This window comes from Azolla caroliniana, unplaced genomic scaffold (genome assembly GCF_043228905.1).
Source record: "Azolla caroliniana isolate FFs.n. ecotype wild unplaced genomic scaffold, voAzoCaro1.0.p SCAF_1, whole genome shotgun sequence".
NCBI lineage: Eukaryota > Viridiplantae > Streptophyta > Polypodiopsida > Salviniales > Salviniaceae > Azolla > Azolla caroliniana.
The window spans coordinates 28,495,808-28,516,966 of record NW_028230436.1 but is presented as its reverse complement, the minus strand read 5'-3'; the positions used below and the strand labels follow the sequence as shown (position 1 = coordinate 28,516,966).

At 37.1% G+C, this 21,159-nt stretch overlaps 2 protein-coding genes across 2 annotated transcripts; one reads left to right on the top strand and one right to left on the bottom strand.

Moving 5' to 3' along the window:
* On the top strand, positions 1-1,186 carry LOC147869456 (pathogenesis-related protein PRMS-like). Its single transcript, XM_087329738.1, has one exon. The coding sequence runs from the start codon at positions 35-37 to the stop codon at positions 578-580; it is 546 nt and encodes a 181-aa protein (XP_087185864.1). The 5' UTR covers positions 1-34; the 3' UTR covers positions 581-1,186.
* A 2,788-nt stretch (positions 1,187-3,974) lies between these two features.
* Positions 3,975-6,041, bottom strand: LOC147869455 (uncharacterized). The gene is made up of 2 exons (XM_087329726.1): positions 5,847-6,041; positions 3,975-4,292 (listed from the first exon to the last, which is right to left on the bottom strand). Exons 1-2 carry the CDS (start codon positions 6,015-6,017, stop codon positions 4,116-4,118), a joined length of 348 nt encoding a protein of 115 aa, XP_087185852.1. The 5' UTR covers positions 6,018-6,041; the 3' UTR covers positions 3,975-4,115.
* Positions 6,042-21,159: the final 15,118 nt, after the last annotated feature.

Genomic DNA, 21,159 nt, shown 5'->3' with positions numbered 1-21,159 from the left:
GGCTCAGCTCATTCACATACAGCAGCCGCTACCAATGTTGGTTGGGAAGGTGTGGGTGTTGGGGGTGACATGGGCATGGACATGGGCATGGTCTATGTTTCTATGGGGGCCAGTGACCGTGTCCGGGTCTGGGCTATACTCGATGGACGAGAGCCCGAACCTCGCGGCCGAGTTCTTGGCCGTCCAAAACGAAGCGCGCGCGGATGTGGGCGATGCCCCACTCCAATGGCACCCCCAGCTCGCCCGATACGCCCAATGGTGGGCCGCCCAAAATGCCGTCTACGGGGACTGCGGCCTCCACCATTCGGGCGGGCCCTACGGCGAGAACGTGTTCTGGGGGAGCGCCGGCAAGGACTGGGCCCCGTCCGATGCAGTGACCCAGTGGGCGGGCGAGAAACGTTGGTACAGCTACTTCTTCAACGCGTGCGCCTTCTACGATGGGTGCGGACATTACACCCAGATCGTGTGGAAGGACAGCCGGTACGTCGGGTGCGCCAAGGTCACGTGTGGCGACGGAAACGTCTTCATCACTTGTAACTATTACCCGCCCGGCAACTACATCGGCCAACGCCCCTACTAGACCTGGACCGCGCGACCGACCACCTTAGCTCCACGTGAAATGCCACTTAACTTACCCTTGTGTTTCACTTTCACCCATCATTGTACTTTAGGCTTTTGTGCCTAATAAATAGCCCCTCTAGTGTTTTAACCCTCTCCTTCTTCAGATCTCCTTTCATATATATATATATATATAATCACTATCAACATTCCGATCACGACGATCCGTTCAATATATAACAATCAACATTCCAATCACATTCACCAATGATGAACTCTTTACCTATACCATTTCCTACCCCTTCACATGTCTAGTTAAGTATGGCCATTGCTCCTTCATCCTTGTACTTATATATAGCATACATTGCATTCAACTTGTCATTCATGTGTTTCCATGTTTCTTGCCTTTTGGTGTGCCAATGTTTGTGGACATTTCGGTTGGATCCCAAAAGAAATGAAGGCAATATCTTTGTACGAACTAACCTTAACTTTCTCAAAATCTTCAAGGGTGATACTACTTACCAACATGAAAGAACATGTGGTGGAAAATTGATTGGCATTAGCTCGATTTTGTGCATGGGGATTTTTGCCAATGTTACATTATCACAAGCACACCAAGGTTGAATACTATGATGACGGATAGTAAGTTAACATCAATAGTAGATATGATTAAAGTATAATGTCATGGGTGTAAGTTTAATGTTGGCTTGGGGGTTTATCGTGCCATATGACTAAAGAGATTTTGTACAACTAATTATATGTCACGAGTTATTGGTGAGTGAATGGACATGAGATTGATTATGGCTTCCTCCTAATTTGGCATATACATGTTTTGATAGTTTTGCTAAATCAACACAAAGTTTATATTTTTGGGAAACTTGATCACAGTAGAGATCCTTTTTACGTGCTCTACTTGTAGTGTTTAAGAGGCTCTACCACATATCTATGTCAATCAATCCCTTCTCTCTAGACAAATTTATTGTTCGAATTTTAGTCACAGTAAATGAGTGAGGGTGTTCATCGTTGTTATATCTTGCTAATGGATGAAACTATGCCAAAAGAAATATTCATAAGATTTGAGCAAGTGCCCAAGGTGCATATTTGGCATTAGGCTAATATAAGTTTATACCGTTCACTCATTTCCTCTTTTATAAGGAAATCCTCACCGACTAGTTTATTTGCAAATGAACCATGTAGCTTAATTTGTCTTAACCTAAGGTTTCTCGTCAAATCATTAAAAAAATCCTTGTAACATGATAACAAAATTGATTCCAAGTTTTTGTGTTTGCGATCTACTAATAGCATTAATATTGACAATAATGACTCTCCCATTCATAAATATTATTCTTATTGCTTTGATTCTTGTACCAACAAGGGTGGTTACCACTGTAATAGCTCCTATGTGGTATAACCATTTGATACATTTTTGAGAGCTTATGATCATTTAAAGCCAAGGTTTTCATTTGATTGTCGATTATATTTCTAGTTTAAGAGTATTTCTTACAAATCTACTCTCTCTCTTTTTCTTGTCTCCTTTATTAAATAAGATAACTTCTCTGTATCATTGAGTCATTCTCCATGCATATTTTCCTCCCGTAATTTTACCTAACGAAGAACAAAACAATTACAATACCAATTGAAGTTTGTGGGCATCAATTGTAAATTTTTATGTTATTGCATGTCCTTATATTTATGATATCATTGGGCACGATTACTCGAACAATAGTGTGCAGATTGGGAATGAATTGTTATTGTTCAAATCAAAGGTTTTGAACAAGTTGAGTTCTTGGGTAACTCATGCAAACCATGATGTTTTAGAAATTTTCAAACTTGGCTTCACACTCATGACCACTCGGTACAAATTTAAGGTTGACCTAAAAGAAATCTAAAACAAGTGTTTGTAGCATGCAATTGAATGTCTAGGTCAAAAAAGTGCACATCCAAGCATAATGATATTGTAGTCTCTCTTCTTTCATCGCGGCTTTTTCATTTTTGTTGTTATATACTTGAAGGGTTTAAATATTTAAGCTCAATTTGTTCAATTGTGCTTCTAAGTTTCTTGCACAACATACCATGTTCGCACGTCCTCTTCATCTCATGTGTAAGAAATTACTTGTATATAAATCTTGAGCTCTAAACCATCATTCTTACATAACATGTATAAAATAAATTACTACGCCATATAAAGATAATAAAAAATAAATCATAGATGGGACAGAAGGTGACACATTTAGTGTGTAGAGAGTACCTACATCCGAAAAGAGTAGTTATTCGCATGTAAGACTCTTATATTCAAAGTTCAAAAGCAAAGACATAAAATAAGCCAGCAGAAGAATTCAAGGAATTTCTTACTATTTTTTCATGATTCCATAAATGATGAAGGCATTAAATTTGATTATATATCCCTTGTCAAAATTACCTCAACCATTTGTCTACTACACTATGTAAAAGCCCTTTATGAAGGCTTCATTTCTTTGCCAATTCTTTGTGCATACATATCTGTGAAACTTAAGTCTAGCTTTAGAATTATAATGGTGCCCGTTGCTTCCTAATCACAACTCCTCTCATTTTTGAGTCATAACTCAAACTTACTGTCTACATGAAGTGGTTACTACCTCACTGTAATTTTTACAATTATCAGACTTAAGATTAAGGGAAAAGTACCACGATACCCCTAGAAGTTCGTCTATTTACCAAAATGCCCGTGGAAGTTCCAAATTTACCAAACTATCCCTATGTCCAAAAAATTACACTTTATAAAGTAATTATACACTCAAATCTACAAGCCCTATTTACCAAAGATGGAAGAAATGGACCCAAACTAGCCCTATATACCAAAGATTTGAGTGTATAATTATTTAATAAAGTGTAATTTTTTGGACATAGCGGTAGTTTGATAAATTTGGAACTTCCAAGGGCATTCTAGTAAGTAGACAAAGTTCTAAGGGTATCTTGGTACTTTTCCCCAAGATTAACTACATTGCTACAATTTAGTGCAATATACAAAAACTATAGTTATTTTAGTAAAATTGTTCCCATGTAAACTTAAACTTAAACTGTGTTGTGTAATATCTACTAATCAAGCCTATCTATTTCCAACAAAATCTCTCTATTTACTTTATTTTATTTTAGTTCTGATAATTGGATAAATACCCATTTAGTTGTAAACCAACCGTCTCATGGGCCAAGTTTGGCCTTAAGAAGACGTTAATATATCTTTCTCTTGTTACTGGGTAATACCTATACCACTATCCTATGCTTGTTTGAAAGTTATCAATGTATGCTTGTCTGAAAGTGCACCGCATACGTTATCAACGTACTTGTTGTGTGTTGATTCAGACCAAACCTTAGTTGATCAATGATGATGATTAGACATAGGCATAGAAAATCCAGTTTAAAAAGACCAGGACAGCAAATATTGTAACACATTATACTAACATTAAGCAAAATACCATATGGTCGATCATTGACACTCATCGGTCTGGTACCATAGCACATACATCATTCATGCTTGAAAGCATATAGCAATAAATAAAAAAACATATAAGAGTTCCCTTTTATTGTTCGGAAAGTCCTTCACTCATGCCTTTGGACGGTGGTGATTTCTTAGGACCATACAAGAACTCCTTTGTATTTGATTCCTTTATGTGATGGCAAACCTGACGAATTCTTCCTCTCCCCACAAGCCACATTAACAATGCCTTCATGCGGATCTTGCTTTTAATCCCTGCAGGCTGTCATTTCAAAACAAAGAAAGAAATGAAAAATAAATTAACTAAGCCAAACATGTTTTAGCATGGGGTAATGACCAATAAATATCCTTATAAAACCCAACATTACATTACAACTGAAACTTGTTTTTTTCTGAGAACATTCAACAACTGACAAAACAATGGAATGTATATTTCTGTTTCATATACATCATTGATCCATGTTTCTAGTAACCACAAATTCTTTCACAGTCTCAAAGAATCATTCCTACAACTTAAGAGACATGCCTTGCGGACCAATTTGATACATATACCATGTTGTGCCACAAGGTTTTTACTCTTTAGCCATATACATAATGTTGTGAGAGCTTTCTATCTAAATCATATTAGACATAAATGAATCACTCAGTCGATCACCCTCATACAAGTTTTACAAGCAGTACAAGTTCTGTATCCTGGTTTACATTACAACGTGATGAAAACTATTTATGTTACAGTTTAGTAAGTAAAAGCTTCTGGCTATAGCCAACAAGGCTGGCGTTGTACACATATTGTATCCCATATACAAGAATTTTAGCACCCTTGTCTGGATGGAGCTATTCCATAATCAATCATGGATAGCAAACACTGTCATGATGCAATTGGCACATGGGGTACATTTCGACCAAACCTAACCTGAGCTTATTGAATCATTGGAAGTGTGCATGAGAAGACACAGAAAAATCACTAAAATTCTCATCATAATTATCATCTTTTTCTTCATGATGATGATGACGATCATCTATCTTTGCCTTCTTCAAATTTTGCTGTGCAAAGGCATATGCTTTAAAGAATGTCCATCGAAAAAAAGGCAAAGGGAGGAGATCCCACATACAGGGAAAAGTTTGGCAATAATTGTATGTAGGACAAAGAAAGAAATTATCTTTAACTAAAGAGAGAGCTACATAGTCTCCCCTTCGCCCAAACTCCCATGTGCTTTCCATTTTACCATGTGATTAAGGGTGCACCATATGCTCTAGTGCACATACCGTGATCAAGAGTGCAACACGTGCTCCAGCATGCAACGTGTAATCTAGACAGAAACACATGATCATGATTTTCTGATGTGTTACTCTTCGCTAGCAAAAGATGATGGCTAGCTTGGCAAACACAGGCTTGAATTAGCTTTGAACTCAGTTGAGTTCCGGGGTATAGTCTAAATATGCCCTTTATTAGTAGACATAGTATTTTCACAACTTCCACTGAATGTAGTTGCATTGCTTTATATCTTTAAATTCCAGCCTTGTTGCTCCTTCATGTTGTTGTTATTGTTGTTGTCAGTGACGCCTCAAGGCCAAGATCCTCTACACTACATGGTCACCATGGGTGCTGGATTTCAAGATATTCACCTTCTACACTTGGATATTTCAGTCTGTGGGTCAGTAGGTGTGGCAAGTTATTAACTTGGACACTTTTTGTTTGGACAGTACCACCATAAAAGCTTGCCCCATTAGGAACTAACCAGGGGCAGCATGAGGGAGAGATAATGAAAACAGAGGGGTAATTTCGGAGAATAAAGAGAGGGGGGTGTGTGTGTACCTCGGCGAGCTTCCAGCAGTCAGAGACGGTCTGAGGGCCATGCTCGCGAAGCAGGTCTTCAAGAATCTTGGAGGGGGGAAGCTCGAAAGGAGGAGCAGCAGATCTGAAGGCCTTCCCGCCGGCGATGGCTGCTTCTGCTGCTGCGGAGAAGCAGGCTCGCGTCGCGAACATCTGCTCTGTTTCGTTGTCCCGACAAAAACCTCTCTCTCTCTCTCTCTCTCTCTCTCTCTCTTTCCTTTTCAGAAAAGCCCTGCCTGTCTAGTCTCTCAAGCAGAAAGCAGCTAGAGAATGTATGTTGTTACATACAAGACCTTAGAAGACTAAAAAAGAGAACGAGACTGTAAGAGAAAGAGATATTATATTTACGCAAAATGCCCCTGCACTTTCCCCATAAATCTCATTTTCCCTACCTACCCCCCCCCCCCCCCCCCTCTCTCTCGCTCTCTCTTTCTTTTATCATGATTACCTTGCCCTAGTGGACCAGTGGTTAGTTGTTACGCACTACTATCCCTAGGTCTTAGGTTCGAGACCCCGATTCATCCATACATATCCTCTTCATTCACTAGATGCCACTGTGAAATGTAGGGGTTGAACCCCTGACCTCCAGTGGGCAATTGTGATCTCTCTCTCTCTCTCTCTCTCTCTCTCTCTCTCTCTCTCTCTCGTAATTAGCATACCCTAGTGCTAAGTTGTTATACTATAAGCATTATTTGTTGGGTTTGAAACCCACTTCTCTCACCTCTGGTGCGGTGGCGGGGGCGGGGGGACTCTTGGTTGGTGCGGTGGCGGGGGCGGGGGGACTCTTGGTTCTTAACTATCGCAAGTTAGGGTTATTCTTGTCCTTTTCCAACCTTCAAGTAGTGTTGACTTCATCATCCATGACATAACCAAAATTATTTGTAATTTCATAGACATAAGAAAATCATATACATACATTTTGAAGCTCTTGCTTCCTAGTATTTCTCTAATTTCATGGAAAATGTGACTTCATTCCTTCGTCTCATTTTTTGTATTAGAGTTGTACGATGTATCCTAGTATATTCCTTCTCATTCCTTTTATTCTTATTTTTTCCCAATCAAGAGCTCGAGGACATGGAAAGAACTAGAGAGTATGGTTCAATGTATAGAAGTACACCGAGTAAGATATTTGTGTGTGTGTGTGGCAGAGAGACAGAGAATGAATGAATGAATGAATGAAACATATATTAACATCTTCTAAGGCCAAAATTGGCCCATGAAACAATTGGTGTACAACAAAATAGGGTATTTACCCTATCATCAAAAATAAAAATAGAACTTAAGCTAAAAGAGTTCTAGTATTGTACAAAACATGTTATGATGTAACATTTTCGATATAAAGGAAATGACTTTGTACTAGGCCTTGTGTCATTTCCATCCAAGCCTCTCGAAAAGAAGTGGGAGGTCAAAGGGTTTCGGTGTGGGTATGACCTGTGGTCCCAGTGTAGAAGGAACCCCAACCATGGCTTATAGGCGGTGTAGCTCACGTTGCCGAGGTATTCCTCGCGGATGCGTGGAATGAGGCGGGACCTCGGGAGTCCTGTACCGAAGAGCAAGTGAGAAAGGAGGAGAGACCCACTACGTGCGAGCGTAGATTCACAGGGACACGGCCCTTCGACACAAAGACGCGAGTGGGACAGCGACACAAAGAGACGTGAATGTATGTATGTATTAACAAAGACAAAACAACAAGAACACGAAGACGGTTACAACCGAACAGGCCGGCGAACAGATGCCGATGCTTGTTCGTAAATGCACAGAAAGAAAGGAGTAGGTTGGAGGTGCTGCCGGAAGCACTCGGGCATTCCTCAGAGCAGCACGAGCCTCCCGAGACCTGCACAGAAAGGAACTACAGAGTATGGAAGAGAGAGAAGCCTTCGGCCCGCAATCCGACAGCACTTCGTCCTCTCCGATTCTGCGATCCCTTCGCCCCTCCTCGTCTCCCTCCTTTTATAGGCAAGGAAGGAGCAGTTTCCCCTTTACTTCCTACCTACCGAATCTACCAGCCTAGGATCTCCTATGTACAACATAAGGCGCACGTGCATGAAGAGCCGGTTCCTACGCCCCGGTGCACCGATTCCGCTTGTGGACGGTTTTCTTCACGACAACGTTCCCTTATTTTCTTAATTGCTTCTACACCATATTGAGTTGCTTTGAAACCTGGCATTCGAGGGCATTTGGTTCTTCTTTGGTTTTCTACTTCATCAATGAAGAGGTTGAGTGGTGCAGGTGTGTCCACATTCGTCGTCTCCCCTTGTTCCTAAAAAACTTCATTTGTTACATGTTGGTGAATCTTAGAAACATTATCGTCAACATTTTGTTACAGTTTATTCTCTCTACGTTGTTTTAGCTCTAAGATACATCTTCCTAATTTCTTTATATCTAGAGTATCTAATAGTTTGGGGAAGGTGGGAGAGGGACCGAGTATGTCTCGGTATTTTGCCCTTATCTCAGCATAAGTTGGACACTTGCATGTAAAGTGGTACTCATCCTCTATCTCTATGTGACATAATCTACATATCCTTTCCTCTTTAGGGACGTCATTAGTACAATCATTCTCAATCTCAAGTTGGTGAGATAATCTTCTAAGTTGTCCATTGGCAACCCTTAGTGCATTTGATAAGAATGCATCTAGATATTTTGGTTGTCTAATAAAATTGTGTTCCTTATAGTACAACATTTTAGATGGGAGTGGCTCTAGTGGGGTGATCCATTTATATCGAGTGTAAATTTTCCATATTTCTTAGTGTATTGCTTTATTACGGTCCTCGTGAGAGATCAAAGTGTTATCAATCTGTGGTTGTACCTATTAAGGGGAGGTAGGTTATTAATGTCTAGACCGTTTGCAAGAAGCCAAGTCAACATCATGCCACACCATGAGCTAGTATAGTCGAACTCATACAGTGATCAAGATGCTTCAAAAGCTTGATGAGTTATCCTATCATGCGGTTGGTTATGTATCCTATGAATAAAGACTACAAGTTGAAAAAGTGCTTCTACTAACATCGGGGGTAAAGTGAACTCAACTCTAATAATGTCATGTGGTACTGTCAATTTGCTTCGAAGTTGGCATGATAGCATCATCACCAATGGTCTCTCCAATTGCGTCCACATGGAAGATGGTAGCCTTGGAGCCCAAACCACTGATGCATACATGAGCGAGGGGGTCACTAATGAGTCGTAGAGCCACCCCTTAGTCTATAGCTCTTGAAAGTATGCCTAGTGGCATTGTCTCTCTAATAGTGATAGGAATGCATGTCCTCTCGTATGTCTATCCTTTGCTACTTGTGTCATCAAAAACTTACCTGAGCGGGCACTGAAAGTGAGTCCGAGATATAAATATGATTCAACTACCTCAATTGGGCTATGGGAGATGGTTAGGTGATGCTTAGTTCTAACTTGAGCCGATTCATGGAAGATAAGGACTTTAGTTTTCCCTAGGTTCACTACCAATCCTTGTTGTGTGTAAAAGTCATATAAGGCGTTAAGGTGCCTTTGTAGGTCGTGTTCGAACTCAAAGAGCAAAACTATGTCGTCTGCATAGAGCAAGATATGAACTTGGGTACCCCCAACGACTACTCCATTGCCTCCCTTACGAGCAATAAAATTCGTGATCTCATCAATGTAGATCCCAAAAAGAGTTGATGATAATGGGCAGGCTTGCTTTACACCAATAGTGCTAGTGAAGCAATAAGATAGGCCACCTAGGCATCGTATGCACCCGGAGCCTTGCTCATTTACTGCGTAGATGGCCCAAATAATGTCATATGGTATCTTCAAGCTTTTAAGCCTATCAAACAACTGCTCTCTAAGGATTGTGTTAAAGGCTTTGCAGAAGTTCACAAAACAACAGTATAATTTCTACTTGCGAGCTTTTGTCAGGTCAATTAAGCATCTAAGTGTGAACATATGATCAATAGTAGAGAAGCCTCGTCTAAAGCCAACATGTTCAGGTGCTCAAAGATTTAAGGTCTCCATATAATCGCTAAGCTCTGCTTCCATTACTGCACCATATAATTTAGCAAGTGTATGGCCTATCATAATGGTCCTATATGTATTTGGGTCCATGGGGTTCCCTCCCTTATGTATGGGGGCCACTGTATTCATAGTCTAGTGTGGTGGAAAGCCCTCGGTGAGGGCTCGATTGAAGATTATAGTTAGAAAGGGAGGTACTAGGCAATCTCGTGCATATATGATGTGTTTTGTTCGCAATCTTGTGTGGTCCATGGACTTCCTGTGTTGTAATTTCTTTATGACCGTCATGACCCTAGAGGTCGTGAAAAGTGTCCCCATGGTAGGTCGGGGTGTAGGCAACATTGGAATGGGTGGCTAGTTTGGGACTTGTAAAGTATCTCTGTATATATGTGTGCCAAGTGTTGGGATCCTCGATGGGTGTTTGTGGTCTTGGTTCCCGTAGTCTCTTCCACGCAGTGGTGCAATCACTACTCATGAGCATATGGTAGAGTTCCCAATATTGGGATGCTTCCCACGCTCGTCTCTTATGACGTGTCATCTTGCGCATTTCTTTGTGAGCTTGTATTGAGGTGATAGTACCATTCAGTTGTGATACTTTAAGTTGTCTATGTAAGTCCCTATCATCCTCATCATACCATCTATTATGTGGCATAGACCCTACTCTACCTTGATTGGAGTGTTTCGTATATGGGAAGTTGTTAATTGTTGCGAAGTGAAGGATGTATGCGAGTTCCGTAGGAAGGCTTTCTAAAGGCAAGGAGGAATCAAGAGAGGAGAGATGGGCCTGAACATGTCGGGAGTATATGTCTAATAGCTCGTGTGTGAAATGTATTGTGGTGTGATGGAAACTATGGTATGCGCCAATAGGACATGGAGTTAATCATGTGGATATCTTCAAGGTGTCCTATTAGATAGTCCATTGTGCTTTTCCCTCCTCCATGTGGGAAACATGTGAGCTCTTCCGAGCCTGGCCACTTGGCTGAACCATTATATATGATCATCCGATGCCAACTACCAAGTTTGAGCAAATGATGGCCAAAGCTCATGGTGTCTGCATCTTGATCTTTTGATCTACGTGTGGTGCCTATGTCTAAAGGATCGACTTTACCATTTCTAGATTTTTATTCATCCAAAATATTGTCGGGATTGGGTTCTTGCATTAAAATCTCCTACAAGGAAGACTTCTCCTTGGATAGAATATCGGATTATGTCATCTGATAAAGGTTTGTATGGAGAAGGCCCATGTGGCACTCCTTCATCAACTAGTCTTGTCTCTTAAGCAAAATAAGGGATACATATTCAGTTCATCTAAAAATGATGTTAAGCGTAAAACAATTATAAATCAAGGTTACCCAAAACATTATAAATGAGTGGGAGCTTGGTTTATATGAAACTTCTATGCTATTAGAAGTTAGAAATAATAGGTAATGATAGGAGAGTGAGAGGGATATCTAAGGTACTAACAATCGGCAACAGTTCGATTCAATTCGAGAGTGTCCAAACCAAACAATTTAAAATTTTTGAAACTTGAACCGAACCAAACCATGAAACCGTTAAACCGAACCGTTAGGTAAAAATTCAAATTGTTAAACCATTAGACCGCTAAAACCATGGTTTCGTGGTTCAGTTTTGGTTTTCAACTTAAGGTCAAATTTTAATTTAAAATTTTTAAAATTTTAATTATTTCAAATTTTAATTTCTCAAAATTTTAAAGATTTTTCCTAAAATCTGAGAATTAGGCTTTAAAATAAAAAGGTTGTTTTAAAAAAAATGTAACAATTTTTAAAAATTTAAAAACCACCAAACCGTTAAGTCGGGGTTTTGCGGTTCGGTTTGTGGTTGCCGATTGTTATAAGGTACCCACTTCATTCAATGCAAAAACATCTCCCATTCATTACATTAATGGTGAATGTTAATGCAAAAGAGTGCCCCAATAAGCGTACATTCACAAACAAAGTTATATGTGATTATGCATGTCATTTGAACTCACCCCCTCAAGCTAATCTTATGTCATTATGGTCATTTATATGATGACCTTTGATATTGTACTAGCGCTCTTGCACTCCCCATCAAGCTTAACGAGTTAATTTGATGTAGTATAGGTGTTGTTGAGAACTCCTTGATCTTGTTCATCGAGTGTTTTCTTGTTGTGAAGATATTTGTCGTCTAATTACTGTTCTAGACCAATCCCATGATGGATCCATTGTAGAAAGTTCTATTCTTTTAGTACACTGTGAAATTTGGTAGAACCTTACCCATGTCTAAGAATATTTCAACTCCTACAACTCAAAATCATTGGAATAAGTGGGGTGTTTCAAGCATTCATTTGAAGGCATATTGGAAATGGATTTGGTCTTTTCGGGGACCAACCAAATATATTCTCTTCAAATGGGTTTTACTATATGCAACACTACTAGTAGGTCAGTCATTGAAAGGAGATGTGGCAATCATTCTTAGACAATGTTGTTATTGAGGTGACATGCATGAACCTACCAAGCACACTCTCTAGTCATGCTCATTAGCCCAACAGGTATGGAATAAAGTTCTTTCTTTATTCCTAACAATTAATGCAAGTTGCCTCTTCTCTTGGGGGTTAGCAATATGAGGAGGTTCTCCATTCCAGTCTCTTGTTGTATGAGGCAGATGATGCTCCAAAGACTATGATAGTCATCAACATGCATCTAATTTTTGTTTCCCCTTTTTAGCAACCTCGCAAGAAAATGCGTGCAGCCCATGTATGGAAAACCATATCTACGGTTAAATTATGGATCTTATGAAAGTATCGTTGTAAAAGATGATATGATTTCATAATCCTCTTCTCTCAGGTATATTGCCGGAATTATGGGAGAGCTTATTGGCGGTATTGGGGGGGCAATATGACAATATGATTGGCTCTTCGAAGGTTGTTCTTAAGGAAAGAAAAACATTATTGTGCAATTATGGAGGAAGTTGCCTTTGTTCATAGTCTCCTCTCAAGGACCGATATGGAAATATCATCACCCCTAGTCCTTGTCATGATCATCTTTTTTGTATATAACACTTTGTGATTGTACATTTTGTAACTTTATGGCGCTTTTCTTAATACTAATGAAGGAAATCTTTTGCAATAGATAGATAGATTGATTGATATTGTTGTGGCTATGGTGGAATAAAGATGAGCTTCCATATTTGAAGGTTGGAATGGGGTTAGATCTCTCATTGAGGGACATGAGTTGCTTCTTTGAAGCTTTCAAGTTCAAGGATGATCGATGTACCTTCACCATGAAGGTGTACCATGGTTCCATGTAATTATAGACGAACAAGGTCATTGCATTTTTCTCAAAGTTTGAGTGATGTATTTGTTTATAAGCCTTTGGTAGTCTTCTTGACTTTTATTTGTGCATAATCACATTGATTCACTATCTACAAATGAACCCAAGTTTGCAAATTTGTCGGAGTGGCCGTTCATGGCCTCTCCGTGACATATATGATTGTCTTTGTATTGATCATGTTTCTTCACCTTTGCTTTGCCTAATCAAATAAGGTTTAGTGTACCTTGAAATTTGAGCATTTTCTATTAATCGAGAAAACCTTTCAAGTGATCATGCCAAAAGTTGGTCGTTTGAATTATCAAGCAAGTCATCAGTAGTATCACCAAACAAGTCATCAAGCAAGTTATCGATCAAGCACTCCATACCCTATTTGTTGTATTTAGAGTTGACGGATTATGGATGTTGGACAACAGACTACCTCCACATGGTCGGATTTGCCGAAGTATGAACACTATGGTTAGTTTTGGTTGTTTCGTCCACAATGGAAACTTCCCCTTCTTCCAAAATTCCTATTTTTGCATTTGTTAATGTTCCTGTTTTGGAAGTCCACACCTTGCCAATACATTTGCCATGCACTCAATGTTTTGCCCATCGAATTTATTTGTCAATCATCTTCCTCTCCATCCTCCACAATTGTTCTTAGAGTGAGAGCACAACATTCGGCTTTCAAAGCCAAAATACTTGTTGTTTTCTTCATAATTCCTTTTTATGAGAAACATTCACCATAGGTCAGAGATTGTGGGAGTGAGTCTCTTGCAATGATGGGAGCTCTACACAAGACAAACAGTTATGATAAGCCACTGAGAAATATTTGCATCATCTCATTCATATTGATCAACACATTGATGGGGACAAGAGAATCTCATAACAAGTTATTTTTTAGGGTATAGTCATTTATTGATATAAGTTATAACCTTTAGTTGCATGTTATTCAACTCTTGTCTAAGTTGAAGATTGCATGTGATTGTCTTTAGCAGCAAAAATCTTACATAGATTTTATCATGCAACATTTGGAGTCTTTGGATTTTAGATGTAGCCAACCATGTGATTGTGCATCTACAATGTTAGACAATTATACATCATGCAGCTAGTCCCTTGTTGCCATTTGATATAATTGTTTCTTCATGGATTTAGCATGTCCGTCAAGTTGCCTTCAATGTAGCCCCAATATCCTTCTCCAACAAGTAATGGTGTCATTTTGCACTTTCATCTTGCAAAGTTGGTTCTATCAAGCTTCTCATTTGACATCTAGCTATAAAAGTTTACAAGTGATCTTACAAAAAATACATGAGCTGCATATGCTTTATAGTGTTTACCCTCATTGAGCCATGCTTTTTATAATGTTTTCCCTCTATGAGCCATGTGCTTTATCATCTCCATTACTAGAAGAGACTCTTTGTAATATTCTTTGGTTCCACAAAAAACCCTCTTCTTATGAGAAAGTGACCATGATATTTCCAATCATAGTTGGTGTCATCCACACAATAACATCAATTTGTCTTATCTCTTAGTTATTTTGATTCAAAACATGTCGGTGGAACAAAGTTGAATGTTGCATATACTAAAGTAAGAAAGGTTGCATGGATATGAATACAAATCAAGAATTGTTTTATCCATCTATCGAAGGTTCACACTGCGAAAATTTTGTTGATATCACCCTAACGGATAAAGATTTCGTATCGGGTTTTATCAACAAGAGCATAATAGACGAATTTCTGGTAAGGTGGCATGGTTCTACTTTACATCGAAGTATTTATTTAAGCCAATAATTTGAACTTAGAAAGGGGCTCATTACCTAAATGTATATATTTTATGTATCGCCTTATGAGTTTCTTAATACTAATGTACTATCTTTTATGGAAAAAAAACAAAAACAAAAGCATAATAGAATCCATAGAGGGTTGGAGATTCTCCAAAAAACAATCCACATTGGATGCCGTTAATTGGAATTGTGAGATTACTACCTTTTAACAAGCTTCATGCATCAAATACAAGAGTTTAGAAATCCATACCAATTCCATTTAACTTATTACTTTCCAAAGATTGTGAATGAAAACCCTAATATTGTAGTTTCAAGTCTTAAGCAACTAGTTTGATGTTGTGATCCATTTGTATTTACAGTTCTAGTTTGTGATCATGATAATTGATAATGTGCTCAAAAAACTAAATGCCATATCCCAAGTATTGAAAACAATACAACGTACATATTGAAAGGCTAGAGTCAATTATCAAACTAAAATTTAATTGCCTTTTCCGTAAATAGAGATAATGTAGAAGCACATTTGTTTTGGAAAAAATATAAATTAAAAATTAAAAAAATGTAGAAGCACATTGGCTTTTAGTAATGTGAGTAAATATGAGATTGAGAAGGGTAAATAATGTCTTATAGTAATGCATGTCTTTATGAAATCTATGTTTGGAATTTAAAATTTGGGAAATATACTTTTTCAAAGGATTTATTACACAAGATACATTATGACGAGTCCAACTAGTCATATGAATATTATAGCTTATGGTTATAAAATAAGGCATTGTGACATGCAAAAAGTGTGATATTTCACGTTGCCTCTCCAGCTTCTTACAAGTTTAATATAAACCACCACCACTATGATAGAATGTGAAAACATAACTTGCCTTGATATGTCATACAAGAGACTACAATGCCCCAACAAATTGTCAATTGTATGTTCACAATATTACTATAATTTACATTATAAACTACACAGAAATAAACAAGCAATACATTATGCCTCACAACAATATTGCAATGGTGTCATTATCATTTTCATGTTCATTAGAGCTTAACACTAATATTGTGGTATCACATGCCTCCCTTCAAGACATGTGTTATGATGCACTCCTTCAATGAGAAGTTTGAGATTCATAATAAACTTGGTGAATCATTTTGTTTAAATAGAGTATGTTGATATTTGTGTTTCACAATGTGGACGTTACGGGCATGACCATGTAATATCCCGTGGTAAGATTGTACCGTAGTATTTTATCCACATGTATAGAATACTATGGTACAATCTTACCACGAGATATTATATGGTGATGTCTGTAACAATGGATCTTGACACAATATCATTGAAGCAACATTAGAGATTAATTAAGACGATTAGTTGTAAACCTTGAGCTCCTCACCATACAAGTACATTATGGTACATGTATTGAAAGGTGGGATATGACATAATTGTCGATAAACATTTTGAGATCAACATACTTGCATTGGAACTCAAGTTTAGGTTGCATTTTGTGGGCCACATCACTCTTGTTGCTCAATTATTTTCTCTACTTGTATTACTCCTTGGTTTATTTTCCACCCTAACATGCACTTCTTATTATGTTATCACCTCCCAAGTGTCTGAATTGGGAACACAAAATTACTATGATAACTTATAAGCCCAAGGTGCAAGCACATTGTTATCTCTTGTAGCATAGGTTGTAAGAGGCCTTCACCTAATGGACCTCACCTCCAAGCAATCAATCTCAGAGGAATATCAACGTTTATTCTACCATATGCAAATATTCCCAAAGTATGCTTAATTAGTCGAATGACTATTTAGATCCTTATAACATTGAACAACAACATTTGAGACAAGGTTTTCAAGTCACCTTCGTTGTGGTTGCAACACTCGAAATGCATTTTACAACAAACTTGAATATTTCATTAGAAAACATTCCATACATATTTATGATTGATATGAATATGTATGTAAGCTCCAAATGTTAAGCCTAAGGATTTGGAATTCATAAATTTATTTGCATTGTCCCTAATGTTAACCATAACGTGTGTATGACCTACACCAACAAGGTCAATCAAGTATGATTATATTAATTAGATGGTTCAATAAATTTTTAACTTCCATTATGAGCAAGTTTCTCGTCCTCGCAACCTTGATCATGACACAACACTACTCAACCTTGGTGCAAAACGTAGTGCACCCTAGGTTCCTAAAAGTTTGTATATTATTTTTCATCAAGTGCATTGATCAACTCTAAAGCTTTGTTATTGGAAAACCATGCATTCTATATGCATTTAAGAAGAGTCATCCGGCAATTTTCTAGTTATTTATCAACTTTTACTCCTAGACTATTCTATATAGTACTTAAGAGTTAAATATTGGCTTTGTTTTAATTATTGAAACATAGTTTTTATCCATTGCCAAAATTTTGTGAGTATTTGTCCTTTCATAATGAGCTAAGCCCTCTTCACAATGTACTTTTATTTTATTTTACTTTTAGAGGCTCTCATCAAGTTTTACACAACCTTGATCGTTAGCGTACTGGTTGGTCAATCAAACTCAATACCTCGAGCTTGGTTCAAAAAACACTCAAAGGTCGTCTAACTTGTGATGTTGTGCATGTGTAAATTGACATGCATGATATTGCACCAATACTACAATCTATGAATCTTGGTATACTTTCAAGTGTTTATGATTGGTGCACAGTATTAATACTTTAGCAAGCAAGAAGATTGCAATATTATGTATAAGGTGATGATGTTCGAGGAGTGTCAAGATGTCATCTATGGTAGCATCAAGTTCAACATCAACTATGATGTGGATTATAGGTTGTGGTGTTTGTTGTGTCGAAGGTTGGTTGTTAATGTCTCAAGGTGTAGATCTAGCTACAAAAAGGGCAATTGCATGAATAATATCGGGGTGGCTCCCTTTTATATGCTAGGTTGAGCAATTACAAATATATTGTTCTTCATAACTATCATAGGTTAGGAAAATATTAGAGTAGGGGGGATAAGGCTCTCAAGTAGATATTCTTGAGTAAATCAGTAAAAACATAAATTGCAATAATTTTTCGATTGATTTTGGTAAGACATACTCGAAATATTCGTAGTTCATAATGAATAGAGGCTACAGGAGGCTAACCATCACCAACATTATGAGAATATAGAATTTTTTTCCCCAAAAAAGAGAATATAGATTTATCACGAGGATGACAAAGTTGTAGACATTATTATGATTTGTCAAGGTACCATCATAGTGGTGTATTGACTACGTGTCCCCATCAAATTAAATACGTTTTGTATGCACTCGGTGCATCTGACAATTGTACTTAGAGATTTGTATAATCTATAAATGTATGCATTTAGAGCTTGCATTCCATGATGAATTTATGAGTTACAGTCGGTACACCACCACATGTGGATTGTGTGGCAAACATAACTTGTTATTCTTTTTTCCAATTACATGTTTCATAGTGTTTCCATACTTGAATCATCCATTTTACTTACAATTAAATGATATAGCGAGAACAAAAACAGGAATTCCCTTATGATATTGTTAATTTGCTACATTTATTTGAGCTGAAGTGAGCAACACAGATAAGGTAGATAACACTAGAATACAAAAGATCGTAAATATATTGTATACACAAGAAGAGAATGAGAGTAAAACGTAAGAGTACTTTTATGTCTCAATTATACAATATTACTAATCATTACCATTTATCTTGTACCGAAATACATAATGCTAAAATTTTACACTTCGATTGCACCAACACTTCTATCAAATTATATTCCCATGAAGATCTTTAATGGGCATTGTACAACGAGGTAACTCACCATTACATGATAAACCATACCTTGAGAGCAAGTTTTCCTTTATATATCGTATTAAAAACTTTAGAAATCCCCAAATTATTGAATAATCAATATAGTTTGCTAACATTTAATACGAGCAGAACTATACATGCGACATATTGGATGGGGAAACAGAAGCATATTCTCTCTGTTTGATAAGGATGAGTGTTGACGTTGTCAAGGGCTAAAGCATACTTTCATGAGGGGATGAGGACATTAGAATCATTTTTTTTTCTAGTTTATGAGTGTTGATGTGGAGTTGGAAGCATACTCTGACGGTCGGCGAAACTACATGCTTTGAAGATCACATTCCAGGATTTCTAAAGTTGGTTGATTTTGTAGGCATGTTTGTGAGGCATGTTTTTGAGAAGTTGGCTATTTTGTTGGTTTGTTTTTTCTAGAATTTGGACTATTCATCATGTTTATTTGGAGAAGGATATGGCTTCATTGTATTGTCTTGGTCTCTAAAAATTGGCTACGTGTCTTTCTCACTTATCTTTACCTACAAAGATTGACTACGGTCATATGTAATATTGGGCTATTTTGTAGTAAGGCCTTCGACCACTGTAATTCTAATACCAATGGAGGATATATTTTCACAAAAATAAACAATGGTGTACACTTAGAGCTTCTTGTTATAAAATTATAAAAAACATCTTCTAGCTTATCCTAGTTTGAGATCTCACATGCCATGTTTGAGTGCATAGAAATTTACTCCTAAAACATGGCTTTTCAACTTTTATTGTTTTTTCCACAACACACATTTAAAGCCAATGTTGATAATACATTGACAATTAGATAAAACATGAGCAATAGAAAGAGATTCAAAACATGTACAACAATTTCAAATTCTCAAAATCATAGAATTAACATGATTTACATTCCAAAATTAATCTTTTCTATGTTATAACTTATAATTATCTCACGATGATTTTCGTATTATCTCTGTTAATTCCGTGTTCCACTAGGTTACTTCCTTACTCCGGTTGTAAGAGTCATTATGCAATTGCAAAAGTGTATATTCACCTCCTCTCAAAATCTCTACATTTGAGCGATGAAATGATTATATACATCACATTGTTGAGAATATAGTTTGGCTTGCCATGATGAAAAGTATAGAGTGCAAAAATCTTATTATATCACAAAAAAAGAGTATAGAAAGTCCATTGGTGTCAATACTTTGTGACAATGATCCATGGTGAATCATCACCTAAATTGAGTTCCAAGAATCGTCGAAAAATAAATATGCATAATTACTTGCATGCTAACGAATAGTTTAATTCTTAATGTACGTGTATGTGGGGTGCAATATTTGATTCGATTATGCAATTCAGCTTAGATTTTTGGACATCAATATTACCATAAACGAGGTTACGCATATTTGAACATTTTCTAATCATATATGTACACCCAAAACTTTCTTCAAGTACTTAGATGTGAGAATAGATCTAAAACTACAAATATTATCTTATTCCTAATGTATAAACAAGTTTTTCTTGTAAAATGTACCTATACGGGCGAGAATCTTGTAATGATTTCAAAATCTCATGCTCATGTCGGATGCCTCTTTTTCTCCACTATATATCTTGCTCGTACATATTTTACATCTACAAATTCAAAGTATCAATGTTATCTAATCCCCCATTTTTGTTTTCCATGATCTCATAATGGTTATATGTAAAAGCAGTGTTAATAGTTTTGAATTGGCTGTAAATCGACATTGCATCTTATTATATTTTGTTAATGTGTTTCTATTGTATGCCCATTGCCAACCACATGAATAAATCATGTTTTCTCTCCAATTTTTGAACTTTAGATTCACAAACACTTTTATTTGGTAGCTTTGCATTTTGTGGATTACTCATAATCATGTAAATTACATGTGTGATAAATATGGTTTTGCCTAATGATAATGTATTTTGGTTTACACGTGAAAGTTGATGCACAATATGTGAATCAATAATCTCCATTCCAACTATAGCTTGTCCAACATCAAAGCACTTATATGCTCAAAATCTAGATCACCTAGTATATGTAAAACATCATCTTGTGACAAGAATATAAAAGATCATGTTACCATTAAAAAACACGGCATTCAAATGCATCTTGAGAGCTTTGTTTTATTATGGTAACTTATAACCCAATATAATTATGTAATGTACACTTGGTGGAGAACTTGATCAAGGCCCACGAAAGTAAAATGGGGCAAAAATGTATTATGTGACTTCATAATTCATTACAATTAGATCGAGAAATACTCACATGATACTTGCAACAACACAAATCATGAACAAAAATGTATTATGATTTTTTCAATAATTAAAAGGAACAAAAGAGACAAATTTTGATTATAAGTGTTTACATAAGAAGTGGTGTTGGAATCGGTATGCTAAATATCTAAAAATTA

Coding starts and splice junctions, on each gene's coding strand:
- LOC147869456 (XM_087329738.1), top strand. CDS start 35: ATGTTGGTTGGGAAGGTGTGGGTGTTGGGGGTGACATGGGCATGGACA.
- LOC147869455 (XM_087329726.1), bottom strand. CDS start 6,017: ATGTTCGCGACGCGAGCCTGCTTCTCCGCAGCAGCAGAAGCAGCCATC. Junction 4,293..5,846: donor ACTGCTGGAAGCTCGCCGAG/GTACACACACAC, acceptor TTGAAATGACAG/CCTGCAGGGATTAAAAGCAA.